This window comes from Dama dama, chromosome 18 (assembly GCF_033118175.1).
Source record: "Dama dama isolate Ldn47 chromosome 18, ASM3311817v1, whole genome shotgun sequence".
Taxonomy (NCBI): domain Eukaryota; kingdom Metazoa; phylum Chordata; class Mammalia; order Artiodactyla; family Cervidae; genus Dama; species Dama dama.
The window spans coordinates 46,132,353-46,153,006 of NC_083698.1; the positions used below are offsets into that span (position 1 = coordinate 46,132,353).

Here is a 20,654-nt window from a genome sequence, read left to right on the forward strand (position 1 = left end):
AATTGACATATAAGGCATAGTGGTAGAGAATCCACCTGCCAATGCAGGAGATGCAAGAGACCCAGGTTCAATCCCTGGGTTGGGAGAATCCCCCGGAGAAGGAAATGGCAACCTGCACTAGTACTCTTGCCTGGAAAATTCCATGGACAGACGAGCCTAGCAGGCCACAGACCATAGGGCTGCAAACAGTCAGACATAACTGAGCAACGAGCACACATAATACTGTTTAGGCATATGTATGTGATTTGATACATCAAAATAATAAACATAGAGTTAGCATATGACCTAGCATATCTCAGATACATACCCAATTTAAAAAAATGTACATACAAAAACTTAAACACAAATGTTCCTAAGAATTCTTACTCATAATAGCCAATAAAAGGAAACAACCCAAATATCAACTGATACATAAGTAAAATAAATGGATAAACAAAAATGTGCCGTATCCATACAATGGATTATTTGGTCACAAAAATGAAAGAAGTATTGACACATACTATAACGTGGATGTGGGAAAACCACTAGACCATTCAGGTATGATCTAAATCAAATTCCTTACTATTATACAGGGGAAGTGACAAATAGATTCAAGGAATTAGATTTGATAGAGAGCCTGAAGAACTATGGACAGAAGTTCGTGACATGGTACAGGAGGCAGTGATGAAGACCAGCCCCAAGAAAGAAATGCAAAAAGGCAAAGTGGTTGTCTGAGGAGGCCTACAAAAAGCTGAGAAAAGAAGAGAAGCTAAAGGCAAAGGAGAAAAGGAAAGATATACCCATTTGAATGCAGAATTCCAAAGAACAAGGAGAGATAAGAACACCTTCCTCAGTGATCAATGCAAAGAAATAAAGGAAAACAACAGAGTGGGAAAGACTAGAGATCTCTTCAAGAAAATTAGAGATACCAAGGGAACATTTCCTGCAAAGATGGGCACAATAAAGAACAGTAATGGTATGGACCTAACAGAAGCAGAAGATGTTTAGAAGAGGCAGCAACAATACACAGAAGAATTATACAAAAAGATCTTCATGACCCACATAACAATGATGGTGTGATCACTCACCTAGAGCCAGACATACTGCAATGTGAAGTCAAGTGGGCCTTAGAAAGCATCACTACAAACTAGGCTAGTGGAGGTGATGGAATGCCAGTTGAGCTATTTCAAATCCTAAAAGATGAAGCTGTGAAAGTGCTGCACTCAATATGCCAGCAAATTTGGAAAACTCAGCAGTGGCCATAGGACTGGAAATGGTCAGTTTTCATTCCAATCCCAAAGAAAGGCAATGACAAAGAATGTTCAAACTACCGCAGAATTGCACTCATCTCACACGCTAACCAAACAATGCACAAAATTCTCCAAGCCAGGCTTCAACAGTACATGAACCATGAACTTCCAGATGTCCAAGCTGGATTTAGCAAAGGCAGCAGAACGAGAGATCAAATTGCCAACATCTGTTGGATGATCAAAAAAGCAAGAGAGTTCCAGAAAAACATTTACTTCTGCTTTATTGACTACGCCAAAGCCTTTGACTGTGTGGCACAACAAACTACGGAAAATTCTTCAAGACATGGGAATACCAGACCACCTGACCTGCCTCTTGAGAAACCTGTATGCAGGTCAGGAAGCACCAGTTAGAACTGGACATGGAACAACAGACTGGTTCCAAATAGGAAAAGGAGTATGTCAAGGCTATATATTGTCACCTTGCTATTTAACTTATATGCAGAGTACATCATGAGAAATGCTGAGCTGGAGGAAGCACAGGCTGGAATCAAGATTGCCGGTAGAAATATCAATAACCTCAGATATGCAGATGACACCACCCTTATGGCAGAAAGTGAAGAAGAACTAAAGAGCCTCTTGATGAAAGAGGAGAGTGAAAAAGTTGGCTTAAAGCTCAACATTCAGAAAACTAAGATCATGGCAAATGATCTTAGTGATCCAGTCCCATCATTTCATGGCAAATAGATGGGGAAACAATGGAAGACTTTATTTTGGGGGGCTCCAAAATCACGGCGGATGGTGACTGCAGCCATGAAATTAAAAGATGCTTACTCCTTGGAAAGAAAGTTAAGACCAACCTAAACAGTATATTAAAAAGCAGAGACATTAGTTTGTCAACAAAAGTCCATCTAGTCAAGGCTATGATTTTTCCAGTGGTCATGTACAGATGTGAGAGTAGGACTATAAAGAAAGCTGAGCGCAGAAGAACTGATGCTTTTGAACTATGGTACTGGAAAAGACTCTTCAAAGTCCCTTGGACTGCAAGGGGATCCAACCAGTCCATCCTAAAGGAAATTAGTCCTAGATGTTCATTGGAAGGACTGGTGTTGAAGCTGAAACTCCAATATTTTGGCCACCTGATGTGAAGAGCTGACTCATTGGAAAAGACCCTGATGCTGGGAGGGATTGAAGGCAGGAGACGGGGACGACAGAGGATGAGATGGTTGGATGGCATCGTCAACTCAATGAACATGAGTTTGGGTAACTCTGGGAGTTGGTGATGGACAGGGAAGCCTGGCATGCTGCAGTTCATGGGGTCGCAAAGAGTTGGACAGACTGAGCAACTGAACTGAACTGAAACTCTCCCTAGGCTAAAGACACTCTGAACCCACAGTAACAAAGATTTAAAACCAATCCTCAAAAAGATCAAACTAATTTCAAGGAACTTAACTATGAACAAGAATGAGTCCAACACTACATCAGGAAATTTTTAAACTCCAGGACCCCTGAACACAAAACACACCTTTCCACTATAAAATAAAAAAATATCAAGCATGCAAAGAAGCATAAAAAAACATAAAAAAGCATCAAAACAAAACCCATAACAAGAAGAAAGGTCAAGTGACAAAAACTGACCCAAAAACAGCAAAGAATAAAATACTGAAGTAGGAATTCCCTGATGGCACAGTATATAAGAATCCACTTGTCAATGAAGGTGACATAGGTTGGGTCTCTGGTCCAGGAAGACTCCACATGCCGTGGAGTTACTAAGCCTGAGCATCGTAACTACTGAAGCCGCGTGCTGCAACTTCTGAAGCCCATCCACCTACAGCCTGTGCTCCACAACAAAGGAAGCCACTGCGATGAGAAGCCCATACACCGAGACAAAGAGTGTTCTTCACTCACAGCAACTAAAGAAAGCCTATGTGCAGCAACAAAAACCCAGCACAACCAAAAAAATTAATTCTTTAAAATACTGAAATATAAAAAAAAATGAAATATCTATTATATGTGAAAGCCTTTGACTGTGTGGATCACAACAAACTGTGGAAAATTTTTAAAGAGATGGAAATACCAGACCACCTTACTTGCTTCCTGAGAAACCTGTACGCAGGGCAAAAAGAAACAGAACCGGACATGGAACAATGGACTGGTTCAAAATTGGGAAAGAAGTATGTCAAGGCTGATACTGCCACCCTGCTTATTTAATTTCTATGCAGAGTACATCATGTGAAATGCTGGGCTGGATGAATCACAAACTGAAATCAAAATTATTGGGAAAAACATCAACAACCTCAGATAAGAAGATGATACCACTTTAATGGCAGAAAGCAAAGAGGAACTAAAGAGCCTCCTGATGAGGGTGAAACAGAAAAGTTCAAAAATGGCTTAAAACTCAACATTCAAAAAACTAAGATCACAGCATCGAGGCCCATCACTTCATGGCAAATAGATGGGGAAAAAGTGGAAACAGTGACTGGGCTCCGAAACCACTGCAGATGGTGACAGAAGCCAGGAAATGAAAAGACACTTGCTTCCCTTGAAAGAGAAGCATGACAAACCTACACAGTGTATTAGAAAGCAGAGATATCACTTTGCCAACAAAGATCTGTATAGACAAAAGCTATGGTTTTTCCAATAGTCGTATGGATGTGAAAGTTGGACCATAAAGAAGGCTGAGTGCTGAAGAAATGATGCTTTCAAATTGTGGTAATTGAGAAGACTTGAGAGTTCCTTGGACTCCAAAGACATCAAACCAGTCAATCCTAAAGAAAATCAACCCTGAATATTCACTGGAAGGACTGATGCTGAAGCTGAAGCTCCAGTACTTTGGCCACATGATGCAAAGAGCCAACTCACTGGAAAAGACGTTGATGCAAGAGAAGGGGATGACTGAGGATGAGATGGTTGGGTGGCATCACTGATTTGATGGATGTGAGTTATTGAGCAAACTCCGGGAGATAGTGAAGAACCAGGGAAGCCTGGCGTGCTGCAGTCCATGGATTAAAAGAATCAACAGGACTTAGTGACTGAACAGCAACCATCTATTATAGAAGTTAAATTACTAGGTTATTTACATTTGACCACAGAAAACTGTAAGGATAAAAGTTAGGTTTCTTAAAAAAAAAAAAAAAAAAGGTTTCTTCCTGTTCTCTATCAAGAGAAATAATTTTGAATTCTAAAAAGTTAGTAAAATGATTATATACTATAATAATAAGAGTGAAAATAATTCACTTGAATAGTAGTTTTGATTTTTACTTTTTAAATTGAACATCTTCTTTTAAAGCACTGGAATATTTTCTTTTTCTCTCATATTCTCTTGCTTCCTCAGAATTCATTCTCTTGAAATCTATCCCCTTATAAAGAAAAAATGAACTAAAATTACAAAGAAATGACAAATGAGGACCTACCTGAAGTCTTGCTAGTTGAGCAGTACGGGCTACTATTTTATTGTATGGCTCAACAATTTTTGCTTTCATCCTAAAGGAAAAACAAAAAGACGAGAGAGAAAATCATCTTCAAAATATCAATGGATAAAAATCTTTCCATTTCACTTATTTACAGAATGAACAACAGTACCTATCAACGGCTCCCTGTAAAGCCCCAATTCTTGTCTGCATCATCTGAAGGACACCTAGGAAAACATAATAGCTTACATTACTTAAATTTACAAGGGTTTCAAGTTGGGTAAAAAGTTAAGTTAAAAGGAAAAAATTGAAAAAATTTTCCATTTTTTTCTGCTATCATCATAATCGAACCATATCTTTTACCTAGACTATTCAAAAACCTCTAACTAGTCTTCCCCTACTCAAAATCTTCCTTCACTAAAGAGGTCTTACAAGGAATAGGGTGCACACACACTAAGTCGCTTCAGTCATGTCCAGCTCTTTACAGTCGTATGGACCGTAGCCCAGAGGGCTCTTCTGAACATGGGATCTCTCCAGGCAAGAATACTGGAGTGGGTTTCCATGCTCTCCTCCAGGGGATTTTCCCGACCCAGTGATCGAACCCAAGTCTCTGTGTCTCCTGCATTGGCAGACAGGTTCTTTACCACTAGCACCACCGCAAGGAATGGGGAGTGACTACTTAATGGTTACAAGGTTTCCAAGTGATGAAAAAAGTCTGGAACTGGATAGTGATACGTATTAATAGCACTGAATTAGCATTAATATGATTAAAGGGGTAAATTCCATGTTAATGTGTGTGAAAAGTAAAAATGAAAATCACTCAGTCATGTCAGACTCTTCATGACCCAATGGACTGTAGCCTGCCAGGTTCCTCTGTTTATGGGGATCCTCCAGGCAAGAATACTGGAGTGGGTATCTGTTTCCTTCTGACCAGGGGATCTTCCCAATCCAGGGATCGAACTCAGGTCTCCTGCATTACAGGCAGATTCTTTATCAGCTGAGCCACCAGGGAAGCCCAAGAATACTGGATTGGGTAGCATATCCCTTCTCCAAGAGATCTTCTTGACCCAGGAATCGAATGGTGGTCTCCTGCATTGCAGGCAGATTCTCTACAAGCTGAGCTACCAGGGAAACCCGTTGTTAATGTGCACTGTATTATAACCACACACAAAAAAAAGCCTGAGTGATCTTTAGAAGTGTAAATTATATCTTAACACTCATTTGCTAAAATCTATCCACAGTCTCCCCTTCATTCCTAGGTTAAAACTAAAGTCCACAGCTTGATCTCCAAGGCCCTGAACAATTTGGGTGATGTACTCTGCTCCTGGTATACTCTCTCTGATCACCAATGATAGAGAAATAATATATACAGAGAGCAAGTATATTATTGCCTTTACTCTCTGTTTACACAACATGATGAAGAACCATTTATAAAATTGTAGAACTATTTTCAGGAAGACGGATCTTAAATTTGACTATTTATATGCCTAAAAATGGGTTTTCCACTATTACAGATCTAATTATTTTGAACTCCATTCTTTAAAACTCAGTTTCTATATTCAACTGACATAGTTGTAGTTTTAAAACACAGCATTCTATAAATAAATTTAAGTATAGAATGTTGTCACATATTAGATGAGGTAATTTTAAGGTTAATTAACATTCCTATCAGCATACAAATATGTTTTAATTTGGCTCAGTTCAATAGAATCCTTTCTGGACCCAGAGATTATGCTTTTCTGCTGGCTTTATGGTTCACTGACCTGAAATCTCCAAAACTGTACTGGCCTTCCTAGTTATCATTACTTCCTTACATGTTTTCAACCCACAACCCACTCGTGAGAGCTTTCACACATATTCCAGTAAAACAGACCTTGTCAAGGTCACCAGAAATCTCCAAGGTGCCAATTTCTATTATCAATTCTGTCTTAATCCTGTTCAAACTCTCAAAAATTCATTTCACGTTGAACCACTCCCTCCCTAACACATGTTTTACTCTAACCTTCCAAATCATTACACCCCCTGGGTTCCTTCGGATCACAATAGTTGCTCCTACTCCTTCTCCATTAGATCTCTAAATGCTGGACTACTCCCAGAGGTGATCCTCAGTCATCTTCTCTTCTCCATCCAGAGTCTCTCTTAGTATTTAAAACACGGGGTCTGAATAAAATCTCAATCTATTCAATAAAATACTGATTTGAGATATACACATATGTACATGTATCCATATTTTCTTTATATCTGCCTAACTATACACACACATACACACACCACAACTCTTTAGTTCAGAACTTTCTCATGACAAATTTAAGACACTCACGATAACATCTGCCCCGACCAAAGCAGGATCCTCTCCAGTCTAACTCATCTCAAGTTACTTATACCATCATCTATCCAATTTTTCAGACTAAAATTTTAGGAATCACTCTTGGTGAGTTTTTTTCCCTCAGACCTTTAATTTCCCATCAACAAATCCTATCAACTCCATTCCCGTCTTATACCATCCACTTCTCTCTCTTTATGTCCACCACTCTAATTCAAGGCACCATCAACTATTATTACTCTAATAACTTTTAAATGGGAACCCCAGATTCTACTCTTGCCTTCCTATAGAACCACCAGATGGGGAGGGAGGTGGGAGCGGGGATCAGGATGGGGAACACATATAAATCCATGACTGATTCATGTCAATGTATGGCAAAAACCACTACCAAAAAAAAAAAAAAAAAAACATTTTAGAGCATTAATCACATATCTCTAATTAAAATCCTCCAATGGCTTACCATTGCATTTAGAATGAAAATCAAAATTCCTTTCCAAGAACCTCATCTACAATTTCTTTGCCTCATTCACTAAACTCTTAATAGTACTAGACTTTTCTTTCTTTCCTTCAAACATGCCACACTAATTCCATTTGTTGGTCCCTCAGCTTACCACACTCTTCTCCCCAGAGAGTCATGTGGTAGCTCTTTCTTATCACTCAGATCTCAGCTCAAATGTCATCTTCTCAAAGAGACATCCCCTGCTCATCCTAGCTAGTAAGGGACTCCCCCTTCTGTCTCGTCGTCTATTTTATTTTCTTTTAGAACTTACAAATACCTGAAGTTTCCTACTAACGTATTTTTTTGGTCTAATTTCCTACCTAGAACATAAATATAACATGAACAGTGACTTTGGCTTTTGTTCACAGCTTTTGTTCACAGAAATTGTATCTAACAATTTCTCAATTACTGAGTAAGCAAATAAATTAATAAATTAAGCAATCTCTTTTTAATTAACTAGGCTTAATTGGGATTTCTGGGTGGCTCAGTTGTAAAGAAGCCTCCTGCCAATGCAGGAGATGTGGGTTCAACCCCTGGGTCAGGAAGATCCCCTGGAGGAGGAAATGGCAACCTGCGCCAGTATTCTTGCAGGGAAAATCCCAAGGACAGAGGAGCCTGGTGGGCTACAGTCCAAGGGGTCACAAGAGTTGGAGACAACTAAGTGAATGACAGGCACACATGAATGCACAATTAAACATACCTCCATAGCAACAGGGATTTTTTATAAGGTTACACATGCCTGGAATCTAGCAAATTCTCAATTAAAATTTAAATGAATAAATGAATAGAACAGAGAGAGTAAATTTTATTTCATTTTAGGAGATAAAGCACAGTAGATTTTACTGAATGTTTTCTTTTTTAATTTTATTGGAGTGTAGTTGCTCAACCACGTTGTTAAGTTTCTACGAGAATGTAAATTTTAATAAAATAGGCTAAATAAATATACCTCCAAATGAATAATATAGCACAAAATTTTAAATATATAGGAGAAAAAGCAGATGAAGTAAATAGCTGGGACAATACTCTTTTTCAAATATATAACACACATCTCAAAAATTTTAATATGCTTAGAAATACACATCATGCTAAAATAAATACTGATTCAAACCTTGACTTCTTATGTTCAAATAATCTGGAGAATACTTTTAGATTATCATAGGAATTTACAGAAGTCAGCCTTTGTACTGTATACTCTCATCTAACAGATAATCATTCTAACTCAGTCAAATAGCATATTTTAAATGTTGCAATCACTGAAAAGCATTCAGGGAAAATCAGCACACTACAGAACTTAACACATATAGGGAATTGCCTGGCAGTCCAGTGGTTACTGTGGAGCTCTATACCAAAGTCACTGGTGTAAAGCCTTTGACCAAGGTCACAAATGTGGAGCCTTGTACCAAGGTCATCTCCGGAACTGACCGAGCCCCACAGCAATTGTTGTCAAGAGCCTCCACCCATCTAAACCAGCCAGCTCCAGTTCCCTGACCCCATATTAGATTAAAAAAAAACAGCCACCCTGTGCTGTACTCAGTCATGTCCGACTCTGCAAACCTCCCTATAGCACCCTAAACAATCACCTAATGCCCCCACTAAGAACCTGGTCGTGAGGCTATAAAATTGGTTACTAGCACACAAAAGCCATCAGCTCACCCTTGAGCTGGCCTGCTGTTCTAAGTGTCTCCCACTGTAATAAATTCTATTCTCTCATTTTGCCTCATGTCTGAAAATTATCTCCCAATCCATGCACAGACCATGACAATTAGAATTCAGCACTTTCACTGCCGTAGCCCAGGGTTCAATTCCTGGTTGGGAAACTAAGATCGCACAAGCTGCATGAGGCAGCCAATTAAAAAAAATAAAAAGAACTAAGCATATATACGAAAACCACAGTAAGAAGTATTTTTGTTGTGATGATTTATTTACACATATTTACACTCAAAATCAACATACTACCACAACATCCCTATAGTTTTTATAAAGGAAAAAAATCATTTATCATTTATTTACAAAAATTACCATTAAAAACAAGGTATTGTTTCTTGCTTCCAGAAACTTATAAAACACTATGAGATTAAAAAAATTAATTTCCAATAGTAAGTCAGTACCTAGAGCCTCTTAATTTTCCCATAGTCTAGTATCTATACTAAATATTCAAGTAACACACAAACGATTATTTTTAAAATACTATGTTCTTCATCAGGATGCGTCAGAAACAGTGTACATGCTGAGAATAATACCTATGAGTGTGTGTAAAAAATACTGGGGAAGCATTAAAGAATATTGCCTCACAGAAGGCAATATCCTTCTTCCTCAAGAATTCAACCAACAAAGGGAAAAATCATTTAGCTTTCTTTTGATGTGCAGTGATTAATGATGTAATCACAACACAGGTGGTGATGGAAAATACAGTATTAGCATTTCATATTTATGAGATGTAGTTTAACAGAATGAAAAATTCATAAAAGAAGTGGTCAAACAACCTCACAAAAAAAAAAGTAGTCAAACAAAAACAGAAGAATTCACAATAAAAATCCAATGCATTATTCTACTATACTTTCATTTTTGAAAGGCATTTCAAAGAAGTCAAACATAACGAAAGAATTGAAGCCTATTTCCACTACTTTGGTGGAGCTGACTTTGTCTGGGGGGGTGGGGGGCAGTGGTTTCAGCCCCACAATGTGACTTGCCGAATCTTAGTTCCCTGACCAGGGATTGAACCTGCACCCTCAGCAGTGAAACTGCAAAGTCTTAATCTCTAACCACTGGAATTCTCTGCTTGTTTTCATTAACTCAGTTATAAAAGCACTAAATATGCACTAGGAATTGTTCTAAGCATTTTGTTAACTCAAATTAGCACCATATTAGTACATATGAACACTCCTTCATGGATAAAACAGGCACAGAAAGTAACTTGTCCAAACTCACACATCTAGTAGGAGGCTAAGCAATGATTTAAATCCAGAGAATTTAGCTCAAAGGTCAGAGAGCCTGCTTGCCAATGCAGGAGACGTGAGAGACAGGTTCAATCGCTGGGTTAGGAAGATGCCCTGGAGGAGGGCATGGCAACCCACTCTAATATTCTTGCCTGGAGAATCCTATGGACAGAGCAGCCTTACAAGCTACAGTCCACCTGGTCACAAAATGTTGGAAACACATGCTAATAAAACCTCAAAGTGTTACTAAAGTTTTGTTGGAACACAGCCACACACATTCATTTACATATTACTCGGTTGGTTTCACTCTGTAACAGCAGAGTTTACAAGTTGTAACAGAGACAATATGGCCGGCAAAGTCTCAAATAATTTACTTTCAGATCCTTCACAAGAAAAGTTACCAAGCCCTAGGCGAGCTCTAAATAAAGTATAACAGTTAATGGAAACATACCTTCCAAAGACTCAATTCCAGTTGCTTGTGCCAATAAATCTTCATGTCTTGCAACGACCTGAAAATCAAGAATGAATAATCAGCACTGTAAGTATTAGGTATTTAAATTTGTAACCACAATGTAGAACTGAAGGTCTCTCTCTATATGGAAAGGGGGGAAAATGCTAATACAAAAGAAAAAAATACAAGTAAAAAAGGTGTGTTTGAGATGTCTGATTGGCAGGAACATAAACATGCTTAAAGCTCAACATGGTGCCAAAGAAGTCTTTTCATTAGCCCCATGTTTTCCTAATAGGATGCGCAGAAGGAAGATGTGCCAAAACTGAACAACAAAAACCTGCTAATTCTCGCCACACTAAGTAATACATGTTTTCCTTTTAAAGAGTGTTTTCAAACAGCAGGTTCTTTTAGCTCTTGAACTTAACCAGCATCATCACAACCGCATCCTAATTTGCAAAGATAAAACAGAATCAGCACCTCCCTGAACATCTCTCTGTTTCCAGCTTCCCCATGTCACAGCAAACCCTCTTTCCTATGGAAGGCTGCTATTTTTAAGAATATTAGGGCAGTGTGAAATGCTATGTCAAAAAAAAAAAAGTTAGGAATTAAAGGCTACATGCAAGAGAATCCTAGAAACATCAAGATATCAAGCAAATCTTTAGAATAATCCAGGAAGCCTTTATTACAATGCATAAGAAGTTTCATGTCTAATCTATAAACTGAAGCTCCTCAATGGCAAAGATTCATTCACTGGAACCCTAAATCCTCCACTCTGTCCAGTGCCAGATGTCACTGTCATTCTAGCAATTTCCTCTATCACATAACTATTACTTTTGGTCTCCTATGTCTCTTACCTAGAAGACTTCTCAATTTTCCCCAGTCCACTGACATGGTGATTAATGCATCCATCCTGACACAATGATTTTCTTCTAATTCTCTATTTTTTGTCCCTTGTGATGCTGCAGAAAGTTTGAAAAACCTAAAACTACACTGTGATAGTCTCCCCTGCAATCAACTGGATGAATTTTCAAGAGATTTAGAAGACAGAAGAGGAAAGCTATTTTCCCGTTAATGTTTCAGCTAGTAAGCCAGATCCAGAGACCTGAGGCTTTAGAGACAGCCGAGATAGCCCTATTCATCATTCCATAGTCCAGTTACCAGAGTTCAAGCACCCAGAAGCTGAACTTCAGCAGGGACATGGGAGTTAATAGCAGGTGCTTGCAGGCCCCTGAGCTGCATCCATGGTAGATCCTTCCACCCTGTCTATTAGCTGTCCATCCAATCCTCTGTATTAAGTATCTTCCTGCTTTAAATACCTAGAGTGATTTCTGTTTCTTGTACTAAAGTCCTGATTGATACTTATCTCTGTACATCTTTTGTAATTTAAATCATCTCACTGATATTTTAAATTATTTTGATTATATTTTATTTATGAGTTCGGTCAGCATTATTCCAATTTTGCTTCTGCAGAAAAACAATTACAGCAGGTTCAGATCTCATACAGGACTGAGATTTTTCTCAATCCCACATCCAAAACTGCTGTTAAGTATAACTTGCCCTCTAGTTTTTACTGATTCCTTTAGAGAAGTTACTACATGCAAAGGATAAGGAAAATGCCAACCACAAAAAGACAGAAGGAATTTCAGGTGGCTTCTGCAAAAAGCTACCCCAAGAAACACAGGCAGAATTAAAAGTGTTTTCCCCCGCCCCCATAAACAATGTGTACTACTCTATTTAAAACAGGCATCACTTGCCTGTCATTATTTCTGTCTGTATCTGCCACTGGTCTGTGAATGCTTAGAGAGTGAGGAAATATGTTCATTTTTCTATTCCCACAGACTACAGCAAACCAGACTATTAAAACTGACTATAAATAATTGATTTCTAACTATATAATCAGAATTTTACAGTTAAATTGACCTTAGAAGTCATCCCAGTCCTAAACAAGTAGCTCTTTTAACTGATAAAGCAAGACACAAAAAAGTTTAAGGGAACATGTCTCATGCTATACCAGATCTAGGTTTCCTGGTAAATAGACATTTATTCATGCAACTGTTCATTAATTTAAATGTTTATGTACCTACTCAGAAAAAAAAGGCAAGACTCAAAGGTATTATATAATATGAAAGGTAACAGCACAACTGAGACTCAGACCTATCTCCTAACTCCCCTTTTGTGTCCTATCCACCACAAATTTATCAACTATCTACAATTTCATCAAATGTTACATTTTGTGCTCATGAAGTATGAACTCCTGATGGGAACAGTTTTCCTTATTCACACTATTCTGCTTCCAAAATTCCATTTTCTATTATCTTTATCAAATGTTAGTTACTCAGCTGTGTCCAACTCTTTGCGAACCCAAGAACTGTAGCCAGTCAGGCTCCTCTAACCATTCAATTCTCCAGGCAAAAACACTGGAATGGGCTGCATTTCCTTCTCCAAGGGATCTTCCTGACCCAGGGATCGAACCTGGGTCTCCTGCATTGCAGGTGGATTCTTTACCATCTGAGCCACCAGGAAAGTCCTAAGACATCCTATTTTTTGCCAACTTATATTCCCTCCATATTAGATGAGATGATGAAAACAAAGTATGAATAAAAGGTTTTGGAGAGATGGGATATCCATTTTTCAACTGACAAAAAGTAGCTTCCAGAAAACTTTTAAAAAATGTACTTGGAGGGACTTTCCTGGTGGTCCAGGGATTAAGACTCCATGTTTCCAAGGCAGGACATGTGAGTTCAATCCACATCAAACTGGTTGGGGAACTAAGATCCCACATGCTGTGTGGTACAGCCAAGAATTTTTATATATATATATACATACACACACACACACACACACACACTTGGGAAAATATACATTTGTTCATATAAATATGCATTTAGATTAAATAATAAAAGGATTATAAAATGATATATAATCACTCTGGGATAAACTGTATGCTCCAGAAGATTGGAATTACCTGTAAGTGTAGTTCTTTATCCAACTGACTGATTCCTTGGGCAAGTTTTGCTAGTTGTTCAGCAATTACAGCTTGATGAATAGATTGAGAAGTATAAGTCTTTACATCAAAGTCTTCATTTAAAAAATCACTATAACACTCTGGGGAAAACATAAAAAAAATTATTAATCACATTGCACCAAACCACAGATGGAACAACAGACTGGTCTAAAATTGGGAAAGGAATTCTTCAAGGTTGTATATTGTCACTCTGCTTACTTAACATATGCAGAGTATACCATGCAAAATGCAGGGCTGGATGAATCACAAGTGGAATCAAGACTACTGGGAGAAATATGAACAACCTCAGATATGCAGATGATACTACTCTAATGGTGGAAAGCAAAGAGGAATTAAAGAGCTTCTAGATAAAAATGAAAGAAGAGAGTGAAAAAGCTGGCTTAAAAACCCAACATTCAACCAAAGATCATGGCATCTGGTCCCATCACTTCATGGCAAATGGATGGGGAAAAAATGGAAACAAATGGCAGATTTTATTTTCTTGGGCTCCAAAATCATTACAGACGGTGACTGCAGCCATGAAATTAAAAGATGCTTGCTCCTTGGAAGAAAAGCTATGACAAACCTATACAGCATATTAAAAAGCAGAGACATAACTTTGCTGACAAAGGTCCATATAGTCAAAGCTATGGTTTTTCTAGTAGTCATGTACAAAAATAAGAGTTAGACCATAAAGAAGGTTGCATGCCAAAGGATTGATGCTTGCAAACTGTGATGCTGGAGAAGACTCTTGAGAGTCCCTTGGACAACAAAGACACCAAATCAGTCAATCCTAAAGGAAATCAACCCTGAATATTCATTGGAAGGACTGATGCTGAAGCTCCAATACTTTGGCCACCTGATGGAAAGAGTCCATTCATTGAAAAGACCCTGATACTAGGAAAGACTGAGGACAGGAGGAGAAGAGGACGACAAAGAATGAGATGTTTGGATGGCATCACTGACTCAATGGACATGAGTTTGAGCAAACTCTGGGAGACAGTGAAGGACCAGGAAACCTGGTGTGCTGCAGTTAACGAGGTCACAAAGAGTGAGACATGACTTAGCGAATGAAAAACAACAAAACCACAGAAATTAAACAACATAACAATTTTAACCACAGTTAACATATTTTGAGATCTTTCTATACACCAAAAACTAACAAATAGGCTTTCTGTTGTAAAGAAGAAGGAAGAGGTGGTGGCAATAGTAGAAGAGTGGCAATATTTACTAAGAATATTCCTACACATCACGTACTGACCTAAGCACTTTATACATACTAACTCATCCAATATGCACACAGACCTGTTGGAACTCATACTAATTTATTCTATATGCACACAACCCTGTTGGAAATATCATTCTCCCCATTTCACAGGTGAAGAGATGGGCAGAGACAAGGCATGAAACTTTTACCATTTCACTGTTTGAACCCAAGGCAGTCTAGCTCCAGAGCCCACCTCTGGACCACTATGCATACTCCTAAAAGTTAGTTTTTAGGAGCACCAAAGAATCAATGCCTTCAAATTGTGATGCTGGAAAAGACTCTTGAGAATCCCTTGGACAGCAAGGAGACCAAATCAGTGAATCCTAAAGGAAATCAACCCTGATTATTCATTGGAAGGAGTGATGCTGAAGCTTCAATACTTTGACCACCTGATGGAAAGAGCCAATTCATTGGAAAAGACCCTGATACTAGGAAAGATTGAGGGCAGGAGGAGAAGAGGGCAGCAGAGGATATAATTGGAGAGTACCACTGACTCAAAGGACATGAGTTTGAGCAAACTGTGAAACAGTGAAAGACAGGGAAGCCTGGCATACTGCAGTCCATGGGGTCACAAAGAGTTGGACATGATTAGCAAAACAACAAAAAAGCTAGTTTTATCAGTAAATTAAAAGAAAATATTGAGAAAAGATTGAAAAAAAATACTAGCAAGTTTTTAACACAAGAAAACAAGGTCAATAACAATAAGAAAATTGACTGTATCTGAAAATTACAGTCTCCAGTATCTCCAGATCGATGCACAAATACTCTTACAATAAAGTGAATCTGAAATTTTAAAAGAAGTAGGCACATACAAATTCACAGGTATTATTGAAATTTTGGATTTGAGTGAAATAAGTAAAAGGAAGCAGAAATCATGTTTAACGTAGGCCCTTAAAAGAAAGAAAAAAGGATACAGCTGTTAAGATATATCCTGTTTAGCTGAATATAGCTGTTAAGATAACTTTCTGTATAGAAATCCACAAATGTGTGAAAGAAAAAATGGAATTATGAATTAAAAATAGATATACAGAAGTGAAGTCAATGTAGGTAAAAAGGATTATCTCCTAGCCATATGGTAGATATAGGTAAGACTGCCTTGACAAGAGATTATAAAACAAGCTATAATATAGAGTACTTTTACAAAAACTTCAATTGTCTATATTCACTATAATATATGCTCCTCAAGGGCAAAGTCTTTGTTTTCTGTACTACCACACCCACAGAGCCTGAACAATGCCTGACACACAGGTGTTCAATACTGGCTGAATGAATTAATCTATACATCAGCTACAAGTATCATTCTGCTAAAAGCAGAGATTCATTCTTAACTACTCTCGAAGTGGAGTGAAAGAAAGAAACTGCTACTTTGGCCTTAATCCTGAGAATCCCATTTCCTTAGAGTTTGCCAAGCAATTCTCAGAATAAGGATCCCGCCAGGCAGACAAGTAGAGAAGGCTATTTCAAAAGCAAAGGTTTAGAGGTAGCAAATACAATGGTATATTCTGAGGAATAAGGATAATACTGACTTCAGTATGTCTAGATCACAATGGATATTGACAGAAAGGGTAAAGAACGGCAGAATTTGAGGTTCCAAAGGAAGGCTGGGTGCAGTTTGAAAAGAGGCTGGTAAAACAAGCAAAATGTTCAGACTATACCCCATTTAAGTTTTACAGCCAAGAAAGAGTGCTGTGAGCCTTGTGTTGTAGAACAGTTTCTGGCAGCAGGATGGAGGATGACTGAAAAGGGATTAGCCACACAGTGGTGTACTGGGGCTGGCTCAGACTGACTCCTGAGAGCCAACTGCTAAACTTTCAGGAATTGTGTGAGCCAGCTGACATCTCATGTAGGTATCTTCAAACTGACCATGCTAAGGGTATTTATACCATGAAAACTGGTATATAATAAAAAAGCAGGGATTTTGCTATTTTCCCAGAAAGCTGGTTTACCAGCATACTCACTGAATAGAGCCACAGGTGCTATGTTACCAGCCCACGTAACAGGATGGCTCTAAGAATGCCAAGGACGTGACAAATGTGACAAACATTCAGACACTACAATGTACAGGACTTAGACACAAGCTGAAAATGGGTGATTAGGTAGACCAAGAATTAAAAGATGATTTCCAAGTTTCTTGATTAACAGACATGTAATCTTCGAATAAAGATGAACATGAATGTACTCCTGCCTCCAGAGAACTCATAAGCTATAGGAGAACAAACACACACCTAACTTACCACATACAATTAATGATAACAGAGACTATTAGAGCAAAGGGTTAGAGGAGAGGGGTGAAAAAATATTGATTTCACTTTTTCATGTGCAGGATCTATACTATCTGTTCATACATGGGCCTTTTTAGCAACTTTTTATTTTGTACTGGGGTATAGCCGATTAACAATGTTGTGCGTTTCAGGTGAACAGCAAAGGGACTCAGCCACACATATATATGTATCCAGTCTCCCCCAAGCCCCCTTCCCATCCAGGCTGCCACATAACATTGAGAGTTCCATATGCTATACAATAAGTCCTTGTTGGTTACCCATTTTAAATATAGCAGCGTGTACCATATGTAGATTTTTTTGTATGTAGAATTAGTAGTGCTTGTTCACTATCAAGAGAGAAATGTCCAGTAGACAGTGGCTCTATAGCTCAGAAGACAGGTAAGGACCATCTATGTGTACATTTGTGTACAAAGATATTAATAGTCAAACGATGAAAAAAAAGACCAGATGATTTAGGAAGCCACTTTAGAATGCACAAAAAAATGGGGACAATTCAGAAGCAGGGAAACACCAAAATTTGGGGGTAAAGATAAAAAAATGATGGAGAAGGAAAAGGCAACCCACTCCAGCATTCTTGCCTGGGAAAGTCCATGGACAGAGGAGCCTGGTGGGCTGCAGTCCATGGGGTTACATGACTGAGCATGTGTGCACGAGGGTGGAGGGAGATGGTTTGGTAGCAATAAACTGGTAGAACTAAAAAAAAGAAAAAAAGATAAAAAGTGAAAGCAAAGAAATTAAATGTTCAGAGAGAAAGAAAAACAGGAGAGAATGGCAAAAATCAAAATGGACAGTTTAAAGAAAGTAAGTGGCCAGTAGTGTCAAAGATATTACAAAGATCAAACATAGTGAAGGCTGGATACTAATCACTGGTTTTGGAATCAGAGGACAGAATATCCCTAATGCTTCTCTTTTATAGTTTTCTCATTGTTACAGGCATCACATCAAAAACTCACAAAATTTCAAACTATGCATCTACTCACCAACCCTATCAATCCTAACCTCCATAATTGGCAGATTCCTGACACAGTGAATCACCATTATTGAAGGGAATATTTACTTCCTTAGGAATGTTGTGGGGGGAAGAGTGGAGTGAATCACTGAATTGGGACACAATGAAGACAACAAGGATCTAAAGAAAGCTGAAAAAGAGCGCTTAAAGAATAAGGAAATTTAAAAACAAAACAAACAAACAAAAACCATGCAACTAACAAGCCACATGAGTAAAAGTATTCCAAAAGTCAAAACCTTTCATAAGATAAAGTAAGATAAGGACCAAAACTGTCCATTTGATACATCCACGAAGCAGAGCAATCTCAATTGGCCCAGAATGAGAGTAACTGGTCCTGGAGGAGGCAGGAAGAAAATCCAGAACACCAAGAGGAGGGACTGTCTTTAGGAAGCAGTACACTTCTTTTGTAATAAAAAACACCATGAAATAGAAGAAAGGATGGCGACAGGTTCAGGCTGGTTCACAGATTTAACGGCAAGAAACTAAGGAAGCTCGTATCAGATTCTCTTTTAGGGAATTTGAAAACCATTTGTTGAACTCAAAGGGAATGGCTTGAAAAAAGTAAAGAAGATTTAAATAATTACTGTTAAAGATGAGAAAGAGAACTAAATAGGAAAATATAGAAAGCAGAATTGAGGATTATGTACCCTCCAAAAACTGATTACAATTCCTGGAGTGAAACCTATATCAATACCTATGTGCGGCATGTACTACCTCTGTGCACTTCACCTGGAGAAGTTCTATTTATACTTCAAAACCAACTCCAACTAGTTTTTTTGACATTCTCTAATCACCAACAGTTATCATCCACTTTTGGATTCATGTTTTACTTCATATACAATTCTACTGCTACCATTACAATGCTATATTAAAGTGTCTAACTTTATAACTTTATAGGACTATTTCCCCTACCAAAATCGTAAGCTACTTAAGAGTGGAAATTGTATATGTAACAGGAGCCAAGACTTCGTAAAACTGAATTTAAATTAAGATACAAAGATGCATTAGCCAGAGATCCTGGAGAACATGATCTAGTTCAGAAAATGACATCGTTAGTAAATCTTGACAAAAGTATGTAAATTATAATCAGAAGGCAAGAAACTAAGGGCAATAATAAAACATACAACACAGAAAACAGCAATTTAGAAGTTTATTTCATTCATTTATAATCTATTTTGTTCTACAAATGTGTACATATGCTTCTCAGTGTGTTGTTCAGTTTTTAAAAACACTCTGCACCCACCATAGGTAACTCTGCAGAATATAAAAAGGGATTTTACAATGCAGTAGAAAAGACTAAGTACACAAATTATTTTTATACAAGGTAGAATGTGATGTTGATTTGGGAAGGAAATTAAGAACAGAAGAGAAGGGTCTTTAGAAATTTGAACTTTATTCTGAAAGAAAACAGATTTGGAGCATGTTAACGTCACTAAGACAATTGTGTGCGCTTCTCAAATGTAGTATGTCTAACTTTTCTTATTCCTAGCAATTTGTCCAAAACTATAAGTAAACTTGACTGCCATATTCAATACATATGGTTAATCCCAGCTTGAATGAATACTCCGAACCCTCCCCCACGTATGTTGTGGATAAACCACTAGTAACAAACAAGCGAGCTGTAAACGGGGCCACCGGTGCTGTCCAAGAATTTGTCAAAGGGGCGGATGTTTCCAAATCTACATAAAAAGAGCCCCCCTTCACTAAGCGCTTGTCATCTGTCCTAGTTCTTACACTTTTCATGGGGTTAAACGCTTCACCCTTTGGTCAAGAACTGCGGCAGCAGTAGGTCACCGGGTGCGGAAACTCGGGACATCAGCAAAGCCCCAGGAGCGTGAAGGGTAGAGCTGAAATGAGGAGCCTCCAAAATCAGGTGTCCCCAGGGCAACCGGAAAGAAACCGGTCAGCAAGTCCCTAGGGAAACAAGTTGGCAAGGCCGCCACCCAGATGCCAGTGGGCCGGGCAGAGGGGAGTGGTCACGTCGAGAACGGAAAACTTTCTGCAAAGCGACGGGTTGAATCCACCACCCAGGCCCAAGTGCGGAGCAGACAGCTCCCAAGCCCCATGGCCCGACCACAGCCCGGCCCCCCCTTACCGTCCTGCAGGAGCTCCCGGACAGTGGCTGCAGCCGCTGCGGACCCCGGAGCCCCACGGCCAGCCATAGAGCCGCCGCCGTCGCCACCTTCCATGTTGGCTGGTGCGGGAGTGATGCCGTCACAGCGGCGCGCCCCGCCCAGATGATGACGC

The 20,654-nt window shown here is 38.7% G+C and overlaps 1 protein-coding gene across 1 annotated transcript in view; it reads right to left on the reverse strand.

Annotated features, from left to right (window-relative positions):
- The window catches only part of COG5 (component of oligomeric golgi complex 5), a 272,387-nt gene extending 251,739 nt beyond the window's left edge, over window positions 1-20,648 (reverse strand). The window contains exons 1-5 of the mRNA XM_061165241.1: window positions 20,503-20,648; window positions 13,811-13,950; window positions 10,846-10,903; window positions 4,809-4,863; window positions 4,640-4,709 (exon numbers count right to left, since the gene is read on the reverse strand). Of these exons, the coding sequence (XP_061021224.1) occupies window positions 4,640-4,709; window positions 4,809-4,863; window positions 10,846-10,903; window positions 13,811-13,950; window positions 20,503-20,596 (417 nt within the window). The 5' untranslated portion in view covers window positions 20,597-20,648. The remainder of the gene's footprint in view (window positions 1-4,639; window positions 4,710-4,808; window positions 4,864-10,845; window positions 10,904-13,810; window positions 13,951-20,502) is intronic.
- Window positions 20,649-20,654: the final 6 nt, after the last annotated feature.